General features: G+C 47.8%; 1 protein-coding gene and 1 long non-coding RNA gene across 6 annotated transcripts in view; one reads left to right on the top strand and one right to left on the bottom strand.

The window, feature by feature from the left end:
- Positions 1–8,915: 8,915 nt before the first annotated feature.
- Positions 8,916–18,313, bottom strand: part of LOC119390813 (A-kinase anchor protein 1, mitochondrial) — a 115,201-nt gene continuing 105,803 nt past the window's right edge. For all 5 annotated transcript variants that reach the window (XM_037658512.2, XM_037658513.2, XM_037658509.2 and 2 more), the window contains one exon: positions 8,916–10,825. In XM_037658512.2, coding sequence (XP_037514440.1) covers positions 10,623–10,825 — 203 coding nt within the window. In that variant the 3' untranslated portion in view covers positions 8,916–10,622. The remainder of the gene's footprint in view (positions 10,826–18,313) is intronic.
- Positions 16,136–17,486, top strand: LOC125758128 (uncharacterized). Its single transcript, XR_007415888.1, has 2 exons — positions 16,136–16,556; positions 17,302–17,486. It is a non-coding gene; the product is annotated as an uncharacterized LOC125758128 (long non-coding RNA).

The raw sequence follows: 18,313 nt of genomic DNA, 5'->3' as shown, positions 1-18,313 counted from the left end.
TGTTTTACATTTTGGCTTGAACACTTTACAGAACACCGAAGGTCAGCTGCAGCTTACACAATGAAGAAATCACAACATCGGCATCACAGTACATGTGCGTGTATGGTGTCGTTCATGTGAATAGTGGGCCCGTGTACTAATTTGCGACTTCTCTCCCAGTTTTTACCTTGTTCGTACGATTGAACCATTGAAACATCAGCGCACGCCAGGAAAAACTCTCGCTAGGGCAAAGCATTGAAGGCGGCATGCAGAATTTCTTTCATGTTCGGCACAGTAAATTCGAATGATCAGCCTTATGGCTAGCAAATGCTTAAAAAATACACTGATAGCATGTAATGTATATTATTGGGTACCACTTCTAAAACATAGCATTTAAGTGGCTAGTTTTCAAGAAATGTCGCAAACAGCCTACGTTCCTAAACGCGGAGGAACTCAGCCACCATTTTTCACAATTGCGTAACGCGCTTGCATACCAGATGCTTTTTACTGAACACAATAAGGGTTGAATATACACTCCCCTAAACTGTTTCAATTGAAACTGAGTACACACAGTCAATAGCTGGTCAATAGCTCCTTTTGACTCGCACAAAAGACGCTAAATTGACATGCAAAATATGATTTTCAATAGAAACACGGTGGCCAATATCCTTGTGTAACTCAATAGAAAAAGTCAATTGGCGCTCAATTGGCGCTCACAAAAGACGCTAAATTGACACGCAAAATATGATTTTCAATAGAAACACGGTGGCCAATATCCTTGTGTAACTCAATAGAAAAAGTCAATTGGCGCTCAATTGGCGCTCACAAAAGACGCTAAATTGACACGCAAAATATGATTTTCAATAGAAACACGGTGGCCAATATCCTTGTGTAACTCAATAGAAAAAGTCAATTGGCGCTCAATTTAAACACAATACATCCTATAGAGAAAAGTCAATTTAGCCTTAATTAAACCTCTATAAGCATTTTTGTAAGGGACGAGCCGATTGTCTCTAGGTAGTTGCGTGCAGCGCGTTGCCTGCAAACCTGACGCCGCCAATGCCGGGGCGCTTGCTGTACCGTGCGGTGCGCACGCGTTTGCTGTGTAAGCATTCTTCGTACGCGCCAATAAACAATGAATGTGGCAGTTACGGCAAGTTCAATTAATGCAGTTGCGCACTTGTAACCACAGCAGGAAGTACGAATAGGACACCTAAATAACTTCAGACGTCCTTTCACAGCGACTCTATGGGACACGAAAAATCGGTCGCTGACTGCTTCGTTAGTGAACTTTTCAGCTTTCTGTGAATACCAGGAGCATCACAAGCTTTTATGCTTGCGCTGAAGATTTCTGAAAAAAAAAAAGAGCACGATGATGTATCGGAAAAGGTTTTAGATGCGTTATTGCTGCCTCTGAAGGAATTCTCAGTGATGCTACCGAGGACTTCTGATTTGGAGCAATTATTGGAGCGGCAAAATTTCCGTTTTGGAGCACTTTGGAGCAGCAAAATTTTCATCTTGGAGCACTTTGGAGCAGCGAATTTTACATCCTGGAGTGCAATGCAGAAGCATATTGCATTAACATTCAAGCACCTGAGTATTATTATGGGGCTCTTATGAAGGCTAAAAATGTTTCAATTCGTTGCAAATCTCAAGGAAAAAATCATCTCAGGAGCGTAGGTGTGCGTACAGGGGGGGCAGGGGGGGGCGCAAAATCTGCCCCGTACATTGACCCTTGCGATAGCAATTATATGGATACTCTCGGCGGATTTTTGCCGTCGCCGTTGCCGTAATTTTCCGTATAAAGTCAAAATTAATAAGATCACCACGCGCATTCTAGCCGCGAGTAAAAGCTCGCGAGCGCTGGCGACGAACGCGACTGAAGCGGAGATTAAACTAGCCGGCCGTCTGTCTCCGTCGCACGGACAGCGCATGAGATAACATCTTCCCGCGTGCGGGCCTGCCGTCGATTGCTCATCAAACAGAGAGGAAACGCCCCGCCCGTCTTTCGTAAGGAGCATGAAGGGACGCCAGGGGAGCGGAAGGGGGGGGGCGCATCGTTCGAAGGGCGCAGTCGCTTGCGCGCGCGCTGTCTCGAGGCATCAGGAGACGGCTCGTAAACTTGCTGTGCTCTCAACGCTTACCGTATTTACTCGCATAATGATCGCACCCCTAAATTTTGTCGTCAAAATTCGATTTTTTCCCCGCGTAATGATCGCACCCCGAACTTGCCGCAGCGATATGTCGTGTGCCAAGTCTAGCTGATGATCATCATGTTTACCATCTGTCGAACGTTACGTAAGTGGCTCTTCAAGACTCACCAAGTGAACTGCATGCACCAAACAGATTCCTAATTTTTGCCCACCCTTGGCGGAAGCGTGCGGTATTAGGATAGCAGTAAAGACAAATGCCGTAGTTTTCACATGCCCGCCATGTGTTTCTACGTCTGTGGCAGCTGAACGCGCCCATCTCTGTTTCTGTCCTTTAAACATGGCTATGCTGTTGCCGCAAATTTACCGATTTAAACGAAATAATTCATTATTTCGACGGAAGAAACTGTTTTGGCGCGCATGACGCACTCACGACCTCCATGACTTACGAGAAAAAAGACGTTCGCTTAGCTCCGCCAGCCGCCATGTTTGCTTTGATCACGTGGTTTTGATATCCCGCAGTGTTAAGGCCCAACCGCATGCACGCGATTTTCGAGCGACGGAGACGAGTGACAGGGATTTGCTGTCGCGGAGGGCCATCCATCGCCGTCGCTTGTCGCGTCGCAGGTTTTTGGGAAACCAAAAAAATCGCTTGTCGTCCGGTAGTGAGTGTGACGATTTCCGGCAACATGGCAGCATCACCGATCCTCGCTTCGGTTGCAATTTGCTCTTGATGCTTCCAATCGGCGCGTACTTCAACAAGGAATGCAAGTTACAGACCACCTTCTTTACAGCCCCACTCACGCGGAGAACGAGGCAGCGGCCGTATTTTGTCGTTAATTTTGATCGACGGTTCGTTTTGATGTTTCGGTGGAGCTTGCTGCATTTGTGGTAGCTTGCTGCAATGTCAACATCGTCGTTAGGGATGGTAAAATCGATGAACGATTAATCGATTAATCGATTAAATGTCCACAATTAATCGATTAATCGTCATCGATTTCCGGCTTTCGATTAATCTAATTAATCGATTAAAACTATTCGATTAATCGATTACGGCTCCCCCCACTACCGCCCCCAACCTCGCCCCTTGGCCGGAGCGCATGACTGCGAGGCTCGTTATCCTGAGGCGCAGATGCCGTGTACATTACAGCGCATATTTCTGCGCTAGCAGAACGAGCCCGGAGCTGGCGGTGGCCATACCCCATAGATAGGGCTCCGTGTTTTCGGTGTTTATTTTTCTTCGAAATCGGCGGGTGTTTATAGGAGTTTATATTTTTGGAGGAAATTCGGCGTTTATCGGAGTTTATTTCTCGTAAATCCCCAAATCTTCGAAATTCTGAGTTCTACATTATTCTCTAAACCCCAAAACCTTAGATCGATTTATATCTGAATACTAAAACATCAAAACACATGAAGCACATTTTATTTCTAGAGGTTTGAATGTATAAAAACATACGCACAAGCGAAATACTTGAACACATAACACCTGTATTTGTGTGTATAAGAACCTAATGCTTAAAGCTTATTGTAAAACACGCAAGCATACTTTGCGAGGTTGCTGTCAGTGATCGAAGGGCGCTCCTTTCGATTGACGACTCTCAGCGTTGAAAATGCCCTTTCAAGGTTAGCGCTAGAAACAGGAAGCGCCAGAAGACGCAGCGCGCCGCGAGAAAGCGCTGGCCACTGGACGTTGTGAAGTCTCTAAACGACAGGGGTTCAACAATGTTACCTATTTCATAACACTGATAGTTCGCAAAATCACTAAGGGGCTGGCTCGTGTCGTCAGTTTCAAGAAGCACTAATTGAAAAATAGGCGCATAGGTTTAGAACACGCAGGGCAGCTGCTTCACATTTGGATTCACAATTTGAACACAGTACCAAAACGATTCTTTGCTGTACTAGAGTTGATCGCACAGGTTCCTCTCAGATGTCTGTCTCCACTTTTCGGTGACAGCAGCGTATAGTATCGTGAATGTCACTCTCGTCAAGGAGGTCGAACAGACTTGTGACATCTGATGCGAAGACCTCGGTTGGATCACGCAATTGACTGATGAGTGCGTGCAAACGAACCCCCAGTATGGGATAAACTTGGTGTACCAGGGTACTCTCTGCCTCAAGTTCCTTAATGATTGAGAGCACGGCACACGAATTGGTCTTCAGAAACCTCATCTTAACGAGCAAGTCATGTACAGCTTCAGGCGATGAAATAAGACTCTAGAGCTCCTCACATTTCGTTCCCTTGGCTTCTCCAGAAAGACAAAATGGCGCGCCAGTAGTCCAAAACATCTTCTAGAGCTTCATAAAAAGAGAACCACCTCGAAAACATACGGTTTTCAGCATTTTGATGGACATGCCCATGGCCATCAAACAAGACCAAACTTACGGCGCAGCTCCCGCGACGACTTCAACAGGGCAGGAAAGTGCACAACAAAATCGTGAGCTACGTTAAACGAGCTTGTCCTGATTCCATCCTCCAGAGCGTTGTTGAGTAGGTGGTTCGGATCTTTGATGTGAAGTGCCTTGAATTCGGGGTTGGGGAGTTGCAAGTCCTTGTGAACCTTTGTATGTAAGAACCTGAGCCGGAGCACAATACAGCTACGTCGCCTAATACAGCTACGCGCGGTGAACTTTAAATCGGTCAAACCAGAAGATGTATCAATGAGCGCTTAGAACTTGACCTTTCGATAAAGAACGGGACCAAGTCATACTGGCCCTTAAAATCGGAGTTTATCGGATAAATCCGAATTGTCAAAAATTTTACCAGCGAATGTTTATCGGATTTTTTCGGATAAAACGGAAAACACGGAGCCCTACCCATAGAGAAAGATATGAATTCGCCATGATCTCTGTCGCGTACGGCGTCCAACTCCGAGTACTACCCAATGCTTCAAGCCCGGGCAGGAGGCGGCTCCTCCCCATCGAGGCAGAAATGAACTTGCCCACTTCTCTGCGGCTCACAATCTACTGCTGCTACTGCCTCATACGTGCCAGCGCATCGTCTTGTTGCTTTTTTCGTGTTCGTTTTTTGCCGCGCTGTTTCATCGTGTTGCCGCATAAACGCATCTCTCCTTACATTTGATAAACGAGTAGTTTTTGTCGCCTGTAGTGTCAATCGCAAGTTTCTTTGTTTTTTATTAAACCCTCAGATTTTACTCGTTTCTTGTGTAAGTGCGGCATTGTAATATGCGCTGCTTATTTCCTGACTGGTTCTTAGTGCCGTTCTGTTTTACTCTTTAGCAAATAAAATAGTCTTTACCAATGAAAGAGAGAGAGAGAAAATATATTATACGGCAGAGAGGGTGACCTGAGCTAGTACGCCCCTGCCTGCTGCTCTGCACCGGGGAAAACGCAACGGGGGAAAAGTGTGATGAAGTACGATGATGGGGAGAGGATTAGGTAATCCGTATATACACACGTATATACAAACGTATATAGACACGTTTGCTAGCGTAAAGAGGACAAGGACGCTGGCAACCATCGTTTATTATGCTGTATACCAACTAGCCCAACTGTCCGTCTTATTGGGCATATACCATTTTCATAATTGTTCAGCTAGCTTTCCTGCAATGCAGTTAGCCCAATTAATGACAGCTAGTCACTTCGTCAAATAGAGTGTTCAAGCGCGGTTTGCTAGCGCTGGGGCGCGGAACATATATACTCTGCTCTCTTGACACGAACACGCATAACAGACAGCACGTGCAACTACGACCTCGTCTCCACTGGAAACACGAAAGTTGCTGCCATTAGTTGAGAGAAAATGTAGCGCAGGAATGCGCACTTGCGAAGTGTCAAAAGTCTTATTGACCCTTTATGTAATCCGCAACTTTACGCGTCGGCTTACCGAACGTATAGCATCCAGTGCATTACTATTGAAGAAGTGACCTTGTAGCATTTAGTAATTCTGTGTATGGTCGCATATTTAGGGAGAAATACAGCTCTCAGCTAGAGGCCCCAGTCTTCTGCTGTGGCAAGAAAGGAGGACAGTCGCGAAATTTATGTTGTAATGTCTGATACACTAGATAGCTCACAGTTCAGGCTGTACTCACGAGTGAAAACGTTCGAGTGGCGCCGTGTTAAGGCAACGATCAGATGAAACCTGCGGAGTGTACTGGCGCTGCTGCTGTTTGTTCTAGCCGGGAGGCAGAAACTCATGTCAATCTATTTCCCGCAGTTGCCTGTACCGATGGTCTGTTTGAGGCCAGTATGTTTCTGTGTAATCTCTGCATGGGTGACTTCAAGGAAAAGATCGCGTCAGTCCACAATTATAGTATTATGTAGGGCTTCCACAATATCTAACCGACAAACTGAAAAACGATGCCGTGCTTACGAGAGCGAGCGTCTTATTTAATTCCTCATCCTCCTCGTCTCTCTTTTACCTTTCTCGGGATTTCTTCACCCTCCGCCACACTGCATGTTTCAGCTGCGACTTTCCAACCAGATGTGGTCCCCGAACGCGCCTACGGTTTCGATGAGCTCGGGTAGGCAGGCTTCGAGAAAATACGACCTGCTGCCGAATAGTCCAGGGATGATGGCCACAGATGCTTGAATCCACGACATCAACCAACGACGAGCCCCTTGTGTCCAGTGTGCGAAAGTGGGAATTTTCGCACACTGGACACAACGGGCCCGTCGTCGACACTTTCGAAAGTGGGACTTTTCGATCTTCAGCGCGTCCGATAAAAAGATTTGGGTCCATATGAAACACGAACGATGCCTCTCAAACAAAGAGATATAGGTTTTAAAGCACCCACAAAAAATGTCGATTAATCGATTAAAACATTCCACCGAAAGCAATTAATCGATTAAAGGCTAAACCGATTAACGATTAATCGATTAAAATTTTAATGGACCATCCCTAATCGTCGTCGTGCGTAGTCGTGTGAGGTAGCCCTTCTCCTTGTGAAGCAGCGATGTGAGGCGCTGCGGCTTTTCTTAAACGTTTCATGACAGCAAGAGGAAACGTTGTCTAGATGTGCCTCGTGGGCTTGTTTGAGTGCTGGTTCACGATGGGGCGATACGAGAGTTTCACTGCCGTGTTTAAGTTGAAGGCGGTTGATTGCGCGCTCGAGCACGGCAACCGCGCTGCCGGCAGGCATTTCGGTGTCGACGAAATCAGAATTAGGTATTGGAAAAATCAGCGTGAGAAGCTCATGGCTACCAACAGCACGCGCCGGGCTTTCCGCTAAACCAAAACTGGCAAGAGCAAAACTGTCGCCAGCAGCTTCAAGAAGACAGGCGTATCTAACGCGCTCGACAGAACGGAAGATAACCTTCTGTGCGACTGTGATGACACTGCCGGTTCCGACAGGGAATCGAGCGGCGACGACACTGACGCCAGTGACGCTTCAAACTCTGAATGAAAGTTAGGGGGTCAGTGAATAAAAAAAATAAAGGGCAATATGCAATGCATGTAGTTCCTGCGTAATGTGTGCATTTTATTTTTGGTTATGTTCATGATAGCTATCGTAAGAATTCCGATATGCGACTTGTTCGCGTTTCGGTGCTCAAAATATTTCGCGGAAAATTTACCCCGCGTAATGATCGCACCCCGAAATTTGCGTCAATTTTTTTTAAAAAAAGGTGCGATCATTATGCGAGTAAATACGGTACTTCGCGTTTAGACAACTCAGAGCAAGAAAACGCTTCGGTTCCTGGAGGGGCCATATTCGCTTAAACCAGCGTTTTGTTGAGTTACGCGAGATCGGATCCAAAAGAGTTAGCTGCTAGTCTTACTTCGTTTCACAATACAATTTTTTGGTATCGCATTCATTGCTTCGCTCTTAAGCGAAACTGAGTTTTTTAACCGTTACCCCCGAAAGCGAGGGGCGGACGTGTAACATGGCGTAGCCGCTTCACTGTGGGCCGTCAGCGACGGGCCCGCTACTGACAGCTGCGCATTTGCGGCTGCTCCGACCAGGAGATATGATTTTACTAATGAGATGACATTTTTAAAAAAGCAAGCAAAAAAAATTCGAATTGGAACCCTAGCACGTGAGCTCGAAAGGGCAGGGCCTTTTAGGGGGTATTTACCGCAGAGTGATTACAAACTCGGACGTGCTGGCGGAAGGAATTACGAAAAAGCTGTTCTGGATGAAGATCCATGGATAAAGTATATCTGAGGAAAAGTGTCAACGCGTTTCCACCATTCGCGTGCTCTTCCATAAACGCGAAGCAAGGAAAATTCAATATTGTCCCATATATCTACTGCGAGCGATCCCAGATTTCATTCCGCGATGTCCGGAAACTGAAGTGACAGACATTTTAGCGGCACTCATGTAGTTATTACTGAACATTGCTTTCCTTACGTGCCATGCGACGCTTGAAACGAGCTATCAGCAGCGTTTCTGGAACAGACGACGTCCGCCGATGAATCGCCGTCGCACTTTCTCGCTACCGATAGGCCTAGACGTCACGAGCCTCTGCGAAGAGCGCGTTTTGCTGTCGAGCCGACTTGCAGAACAGAAGCTGCGTCGGCACCGTGCATGGCATCGTGGCTTACTCGAAACGCATGCGCGAGCGCTTTTTATTCAGCGGAATAATTCTTGGTCCATGATTGCGACTTTATTGGCAGCCCCAAGATCGAGCTGCACATGTTCTGACGCGCCGGCGGTGCGATTGCCGGTGATAGACGCCCCCAAACCCGAGACTTTGGCGCAGTTTGGCGCAAATTTCGTCGATATTATCAGGATGGCGCAGTAAATACGATTTGGCGCACTTTGGCGCAGTTGGCGCAGGAGTGGAATCACTGAATTCTTCAACACAGCAAGGAAAACTAGACCACAGGGAAACGAGAAAACAACTCTTTATTAATCATCCAACTTCTTAAACTTTTTAAATAACTGCACAATCTGTCAAAGCAGGATCCATTGATGCATTGGCTGCAGCACTTTGCAAAACAAAATCCATGTAGGCCAACGGTCTGTTTACACATACAAAGGAAAGACAAAGTGAATGAGGGAACGGGAGACACAGAGGGGAAAGAAGAGGACAGAGCTTGTGCTGGACACTCACACACACACAGGCACGCAGAGAACTCTATTTACAGGCAACAATGTGACTGATCCCACAAAACTTCCCTGGAAGAAAAGCAAAAACCTGCCATCTCCGCTCAAGATGCTGTGGCATAAAAATTGCAACGCTAAAGCAGCAGACACTACACGCTAACTGGTCGACCGGTGTGCATTTTCCCAGCCTGGGATGGCTTGATTCCCGCGGTAATACAATATTTACAGTGAAAACGAAATGGTATGCATAATTGGAGCCATGAGGGTGGACGACCTGCCCGTGTGCTGCCTCTGTGTCACCCTGCTCTGGACACGCTCGCTGCCTGAGTCACGGTTGGGAGGAGAAACCGCGCTTCCACCCAAATGTCGGGAACCATGGCCACCCCAACCCACTACATGGACTTGCCACTTCTGTAAGGTGTCTGCAGCTAACAGGAAACAGAAACAAAGAACCGAAGAAACAGACTGCAACCCCGGAGGAAGGCTAGGGCCACCGTGAGCATTTTCCCCAAAGAAAGGGCCGGTGACACGCACAGAGTGAGGCTGCGCAGCCCTCTACCCTGAAATCACACTTTACAGAAAGAAGGTCAATGCGGACAGCCGATGACCTCTGCCATCCACTCATCTACAAATTGAAATGGGCCAGGGCACGAGGTCAAAGCCACGTGTGCCCCGACGGTGGTAGAAGAAGCCTAGACTTTGGAGCAGGCATGGGCCATAGGAACTGCTGACTGCCGTAGTTCCCAAAGTTTGGCTGGGCCGTTAGAAAGAATGGCCGGTCGGTAAACGACCTCGGTCTAGAATACGCGTAAGAATTGGAAGTTCCTGGCTGCCCGACTCTGGGTGTGCTGGACGACTTGTACGAAGATAAATTTTGATTCCGTGACCCTCTGACGGCGTTTTCAGAACCCACCCTGCGGGGAGCACAGAGTCCGACATGTGCACCACGCTGACTGTCGGGTGCCGGTGGCCCCCTGTGGAAGGGCGGTGGGCATGCCTGCCTACGAACCGACCGATTTCGATGATTACTAGTACTCGCAGGCCGTGAGCTGTAGTGTCCACGGTGCGAAGGGTTGAGCACCGCGGTGACCCGTTGTTCAGAGGAGGGGTGTGGCCCGCCGTGTTGGCCGTAGCTGTCAGCCTCGTGATGCACTGCGTAGCATGGCAGAGTGGTGCGAGCTGTCGTGAAATGCAGTGGTGACCAATGTGACACTGTTTCGGATGACTGATGATGTTTAATGAAGGCCGCTTCAAAGTGCAGAGGTGAAGGTGACACTGCACTGAATGGCGCCTCAAGGAGCTTGATGTCTGGCGTGTGGCCACCAGTGTGGTGGCACGTCAGGTGGCACGACTGACCACGTGTGGTTCGATACTGCGCCTGCGGCAGTGATGGCAATGAGCAAGCAGCCCCCCATGGTCCGCGGAGCCCCCGGCAATGGCGCTGCCGCTGGAAGCCAGCAGCCACTTCCGGGGCCCGGACAGTGTGCGGTCAGAGGGGATGTTCCAGCCACCGGGCCACGCCGCGGTTGACCAGCTCTCGGTTGATGAACACGCTCGAGACCCCCTGGACTCTGTACAGGTGCACAAGGGGAATACCGTTGTCGGCGTAACCAACAATCAGGGCTTGCAGGATCTGGCCCTGTGCCAGGTCTTCAAATGTGGCACATGCCTCAGGTGACCACACATTGTCATCTGCAAAGAGAGAACACCCCATCTGCCAAACAGGTCCACAACTGGAAGTCACTACGTTGCACTGTCGGGCCCGTCATGTATCGGCAGTGTGCTACCCAGAGTAAAGACCCTTCCCTACACACTACAAGGCCCTGAAATAGGGTACAGCAAGTAATAAGGCCTTTTACCGCACTTAACACAAAAGATCGAATCTCAATTTAATGAAGTTTCGATATAATGAAGTAAAATTTTACCCGTTTTGTTATATTGAGCTTTGACTGTATTACAGAGGAATCTCGGCGATACAAATCTGAAGGTGTGTGTGTGTGTGTGTGTGTGTGTGTGTGTACATATATATATATATATACCAGTGATGCTACTGGCTTAGACAACTTTGGAGCAGCTTTTGGAGCAGGCAAAATTGCGTTTTGGAGCAGCAAAACTAGCTTTTGGAGCAGGTGGTAATAGAAGTAATTTCAAAGACACGCACTGTATTCATAACAGACAGTCAATAAAAAAGCAATATTCTCCACAAATTTCAAGTACAATAAAAAAATTAAAAGAACCCCGAATTATGAATATTAACCTTTTCATCTAACCTAACTGCAATTAGTAAACAAAAAAGTGACTATAAACAAACACTGAGTCACAGCACCTTTTTACAAGTGACTAGGAAACATATCAGTTATCACAGATGAGTTTGTACATAAATATCACAGAAACAGCTCACTGCACACGATATAGAAACATAGCATTAATAAAAAAATGACTGAAGACAAAATGAATATAATAAGAGTTTCTACATACTTGTACACCAAAGATCACAGAAACAGCACATTAAATATCACAGCAAATTTTTCCGCAGTGATAAATAGCATGAGACTCAACAACAAATAAATAGGCTTTTCACAAAATAAGTTGACTCCCGCATAGCAGCATGGCTAATGATCAACTACAAAAGCATCGACGTAAAACACTCAGTACACTGGTATACCAATCAGGGGTACCATTCACGCACATGGCTACTAAATGTGAATACACATAATTAAAAAAACAAATGCAAAATGACTACCAAAAAACTTCTCTTTCGTGCTCCAATAAACTAGTGTAAAAACAAAGACCTAATGAAAACTGTCACAAGCACAAAAAAGATTAGAATAGCAATTTTTTAAAAATGGTCAGAAGTGCGCAGAAAGGTCACTTGCGGGCAGGCTTCTTTTTTATTTTCAGCCATTTTTTGAATGGCCATCTCAAGTAGAGATTTCCCTGAAGCTAAAAGAGAATTTCCACTTTCAACTTCGGCAAAGTCCTTTGTTTTAAGACCATGGGCAATAAGAAGTTCAGCATTTGTGAGCATCTTCTTAGCAGTCTCCACTTCCTTTTGAAGATCTTGACCTTCGCTGCTTGGGCCTGCTTCAGGCTCCTCACGTGGCCGCTTAGCCGACTGTTCTTTCTCCAAGGCAAGGCGTTCAGAGTACCTCTTCTTTGAATTTCTCACCACCCTGAGAATCTCAGGTGTAATAGTGTAACTACTGGGGTCAGAGCCAAAACGCTTACCATAGGACACAACATGGCGAATGCCATTGATGCTATCTAGTGTCAGCTGAGCCCTGTCCTGCAGTAACTAGCGATTTTCGCTGAAGCCTCTTTCTACATCAGCATTGCCGTGGGGGATGCCGCGCACGAACTCCAGTTAACGCGCCTAGCAACTCATTGGACTGAAGCAGCATGCACGACCGCCAGCTACCGCAACAGTACAGGGCCAGAGAACCGACAAAGCCGAGTATGGTTTGACTTGGCTCGTATTGCATCCTGTACACTTGTACAGCGCGATGTCGCACTCAATGGGGGAACCTCATGTATACAAATTTGTATACATATATAAAAGAAACCTCTTTTTAAATGACGATATCAGCAAAAAACATTTGAGGCGTTTTTTTTCGAAATGGGTCAAATCCATCCAAAGAGAATTTGAGAAAACGGCAAAAATTTGCTATGCAAACTAAATACAACGCTGTCAAAGCTATTCTATGATATGTTTTACATGTCGGCTAGGAGAAGTTTCTGGCCACAATCAATTAAAAAATATGCAGCGGATTTCACCATTATTAGCATGATAACTTTGGATTTGGCTCATTTCGAATTGAGACATGGAATTCAATGCGGTATTCTTGAAAAAACTTTATTGAAATTCGGGCAGTGGCACATTCTTGCTTCGTCGGCGTCGACATTGCTTCTGTTCACGATGTCGTCGACGTCTCGGTACCGATCTCTCGCCGATCTCTTCACTTCCACTAGAATCCATGATAATCCAGCTCCGAAAGGGCAAAAAAAAAAAATAAAACTTGCACAAACACCCAGAAAACAGGCAGAGTAGTCAGGCTAGGCGGGAAATCGCACGGAGGCTTCCACGTTCGCCGAATCACGTGATCGCCGAAGTGCTCTACTATCGGCATACTGGATTTGACTCGATTCGATCCATACAGCGCATGGATCTGGCCCAATTTCGTTTTGAAACGGGATCTGTGAGCACACATAGCTGTTGGTATTTGACTCATTTCGTCCCGATCTCTCTTTAGAGGAAAGTTGAGAGAATGTACTTGCCAATGGAGCAATATTTGAGCTAGTTTCGGTTTCTGGATTTAGCCCATTTCGAAAAAAAAAACGCCACATTTATTTCCGCCAAAATAACTCATATATGTCTTTCTGGGACACACATGAATGGACCAATAAGGGATGCAACAGCTGGCTGCCGCGAAAGCGCATGTCAGAGCTTCGCACGAGGCCAACTGAACAGTATTTACTCAAATCTAGGCCGACTTTTTTTTTTCTTTAAAAAAAAGATGTGCGAAAATGGGGGGGGGGGGGTCGCTTACAATCAGGTGCCATGGTTTTACTGCAGCCACTACATACGTAAAGGCCCGGCCGTGCTAGTGACATGATGGCTCCCCAGGCCGATCTCAGGCTGCCATGTGCAGGCAGTTCTGCATGCGCGCCCAAGGCTAATTTTCGTGACATTCTACGGTAGCTGCACGGTCAGGTGGTTGCTCAGGCTCAGCGGTGGAGTAGTGGTCCCCACGGCTACACAGGCGAACTGCCTGGTCTGCTTTGCACAGTCCATTGTTCTGAAATTTCGCAGTCCGACGTTCATGCAGCGAGGGTCATCAGGCCAGCGAGCTTTCACGCCGGCAAGGGTGGATCGTGTCACCCGATTAGGCGCCGGCGATTGCCATGCACTTTGACACCCCCTCCTCCCTTCTCGTGGGGTGCGGGCGTGGAGTTGGCAGTTTTCTGGCAGCAATTGTTCAGTGCAGTCGTGTTGGTAGAGTTTTGGAAGTGCTGCGCCCTAACCACGTGCTCGCCAAACACCCGTGCCATTTGCGCGATGGCACAAATCAAGCTGTGCCACTACAGTGCGGCCTTTAAGCGAAAGGTCATTTTGCACCCGGAGAAAACTTCAAACCTGCAAGTGCAGCACGAAAAGAATGTGTGACGATGGCGCAAACAACGGGCCAAACTGTTCAGCTGTGCAGCATCTCGCACGGTGATCAATGGACCAAAAACAGGCCGGCACCGTGAGGTGGAAGAAGTTGTCGCAGATTTTATCAGGAAACAAAGGGAAGCGGGAATGCCCGTGATGACAGAGATTATCCACGCAAAAGCCAGGGAGGTTGGCAACGCGCTTGAAGAAACGGTTCGGATTCAGCCTGAGACGATGGACCTCCGTGTGTTAGAAGCTGCCCGCTGACTTTGAGGAAAAAGCTTGTCAAGTTTCAGTGCTAGGTGATGGTCAAACGGTGGGAAAAGGGGCTACCAACTGGGGCAAACTGCAAACGTGGACCAGACGCCAGTGTACTTCGACATGCCAATGGCATAGACCGTGACCAAAACGGGTGCGAAGAAAGCCATGCCTAGGACGGCGGGTTACGAAGAGCAGCGAACAACAGTAATGTTGTGCTTCACCGCCGATGGACGGAAACTCCCCCCATACGTACCGTATTTACTCGCGTAATGATCGCACCCCTAAATTTTGTCGTCTAAATTCGATTTTTCTTTTTCCCCGCGTAATGATCGCACCCCGAACTTGCTGCATCGATATGTCGTGTGCCAAGTCTAGCCGATGATCATCGCGTTTATCATCTGTCGAATGTTGCGTTAATAACTCTTCCAAACTCGCCAAGTGAACTGCACGCACCAAACATATTCGTAATTTTTGCCCACCGTTGGCGGAAACGTGCCATTTAGGATTGCAGTAAAGGCAAATGCCGCAGTTTTCACTGAATGCCCACCATGTGTTTTATGTCTGTGGCAGCTGAACGCGCCCATCTTTGTTTCTGTGATCTGAAAGCAGGCATCACTACGCTAATGCCGTAAATTTACTGATTTAAATGAAAGCATTCCTTATTTAGACAGAAGAGACTGTTTTGTCGCGCGTGACGTACTCACAACCACCGTGACTGACGAAAAGAAAAAAAAATCACAGCATATCCACAGAGTGAATGATGATGAGTGGGCGAAGCTGCGGAGGTTCATCGGTAAACCGTGAATCTTCCGTGAATTCTGCCCAGTACATCATCACAGACGTGAGATCGGGCGCGTTTATACTAAAGGTTCGATGAGTTATGACGACTTGCAGCTCACTTTAATTTTACATGTACGCTGTGAATTTTCATTGTTTAGAAAACCATTGCTTTAGAAACATCTGGCGTTCTTTCGTTTTGCTTTTACAAAACATCTGGCGTCTTTCGTTGGTTTATTTCATCAATCAACGGCGTTATGAACAAAATTTTTATTGTTTAATCACGCACAGGAGAAATCTCACCAGGCACTACCTTGGAGGTAAACAATGGCTGCTAATGGGAATGAGAGACAGAAGAAGTCGGCTTTTAGCTAACACTTACACTTCTACTAACGTTTCCTACTGGAACATGCCAATGGCTGCTAATGGGGAATGAGAGACAGAAGAATTCGGCTTTTAGTTAACGCGCACGCTGCGAATTTTTTATTGTTCAACAACGCACAGGAAAAATCTCCCACCGGCACCACCTTGGAGGTCAAAGCGTAAGACTGGTTACGCACTACGACTATGACTACGAGGGACGAACGGGTGCCGCCTTAAGGAGCTTCGCCCCTAAAAAAAAATGCGGTCGCTTCGCTCTGTGGGCCGCCATGTTTGTTTTGCTATCCCGCACTGTTACAGCGGCCGCCGCCTGTTGGTCGACCTGTTGTCATCCCGCAGCAACAAGCTGCCGACGCATTCCCATAATTCCTGAAAAAGCCGTGTCGCCGCCATCCCAGTCGCTCGTCACGGCGTCACCTGACACCACGTTTTTTTGGCTGTGCTTTGTGATCGTCTGTTGAAGCACCGTTTCACCATGGGGCGGTATGCGAGCTTTACTGCCGCGTTCAAGCTGAAGGCGCTTGATTAAGCGCTAGAGCACGGAAACCGTGCTGCCGGCAGACATTTCGGCGTCGACGAAATCCGGATCCGATATTGGAAAAAACAGCGCGAGAAGCTCATGGCTATGAACAGCATGCGCCGGGCTTTCCGCGGACCCAAAACGGGCAAGTTCCCTGACATCGAAAAGGCAGTCCTCGAATACGTGAGGGACATGCGCAAAGACGGTTGTGCCGTGTCGCTAGACATGGTACGGATGCAGGCGCGCACAGTTTCCCGGAGGCTGGGAATAGCCACAAAGGACTTCCGCGCCAGTTCCGGCTGGACGACACGCTTCATGCGGCGGAATGGACTGTCGCTGAGGCGGCGGACGTCGTTGTGCCAGCGACTTCCATCCGCGTACGAAGACAAAGTGATCGATTTTCACAGGTTCGTCACGAGGATACGCCAGAAGAACGGTTTCCTGCTCTCACAGATAGGCAACGCCGACCAAACGCTGTTGACGTTTGACATGCCTCGAAGCACTACTGTGAACGAGAAAGGTGCTCGAAGTGTGCTCGTGAAAACGTGTGGTGCGGAGAAGCAGCGGTGCACCGTGATGCTCGCAGTGACGGCAGACGGGCGGAAGCTGCCGCCGTATGTGATTCGGAAGCGGAAAACAATTCCGAAGGGAAACTTTCCCCGTGGCATCCACATCCGCGCTCAAGCAAAAGGGTGGATGACGGCAGACCTCATGGTCGATTGGATCAAGACGGTTTGGGGGCGAAAAGCAGGAGCGCTTCTGCTCCCTTCACTTCTTGTGCTGGACAGCTTTCGGGGCCATCTCGTTGACAGTGTCCGTACCGAGCTGAAGGAGCGGCGCACGGAAATCGGAGTGATCCCTGGGGGTCTAACTTCGCTGCTACAGCCTCTGGACGTGTCACTGAACAAACCGTTCAAGGACAACGTCCGGGGGCTGCACGCAGAGTGGATGGCGGCGGGCGACCACGATTTCACACCAAGTGGCAAAATCAGGAGACCCTCCGTGGAAGTCCTCTGCTCATGGATTCTCGAAGCGTGGAGTACCATTTCCGACGAGGTGGTCGTCAAGAGCTTTAAGAAGACTGGCATTTCCAACGCGCTCGACGGGACAGAAGATGACCGTCTGTGGGACAGTGAAGACACTGCCGATTCCGACAGGGAATCGTGCGGCGACGACACTGACGCCAGTGACGCTTCGGACTCAGAATGAACGTTAGGGGGTCAGAGAGTTCAAAAATAAAAGGGCAGTGTTCCATGCATGTAGCTCCCGCGTAATGCGTGCATTTTATTACAAAGGTAAGCCTTACTCTACTTTTATTTTTGGTTATGTTCATGATAGCTATCGTAAGAATTCAGATTAGCGACTTCTTTGCGTTTTCGGTGCTCAGAATATTGTTTACCGGAAAATTTACCCCGCGTAATGATCGCACCCCGAAGTTGGCGTCAATTTTTTTGAAAAAAAAAAAAGTGCGATCATTATGCGAGTATATACGGTAATATTCAAGCGCAGGACCAGCGGGCGAAAAGTTCCCCAGAAATGTTGTTGTGCACGTTCATGACAAAGGTTGGATGTCCAGCGAGGACTGTGTGAAAACGGTTTGGGAACGCCATCCAGGGGCCGCGTTGTGGAACTAGTCCTCGACACCTACTGCGGCCATCTGACCGGCAGCGTGAAGACCCATGCTTTCTTGTGCTGAGACAGACATTGCCATAATTTATGGTGGCATGACTAGCCAACTCCAACCGCTTGACGTCGCCGTTAATAAGCGCTTTAAAGACAGGCTTCGCAAGCCAACTGGCTTATGTCAGAAGAACATCGGCTAACCCCAACCGGGCACATCAAACGTGCTTCGTTCGGCTAGCTGGTGAACTGGATAGCCGCGGCGTGGAACGAAATTCCAGATGAAACAATCATTACAGCTTTCAAAAAGTGTTGTATTTCAAACGTGATGAACAGAAGCGAGGATGATGCCCTGTGGGATGAACTCAGCAACAAAGAGAACAGCGATGTTGCGGACAATGATGACGAATAACTTTATACGTACATGCCTATGGAGTGTGCACTTACACAATAAAAATGATGGGGTTTC

Source organism: Rhipicephalus sanguineus, chromosome 4 (genome assembly GCF_013339695.2).
Source record: "Rhipicephalus sanguineus isolate Rsan-2018 chromosome 4, BIME_Rsan_1.4, whole genome shotgun sequence".
NCBI lineage: Eukaryota > Metazoa > Arthropoda > Arachnida > Ixodida > Ixodidae > Rhipicephalus > Rhipicephalus sanguineus.
This window is presented reverse-complemented; position numbering and strand designations above follow the sequence as displayed.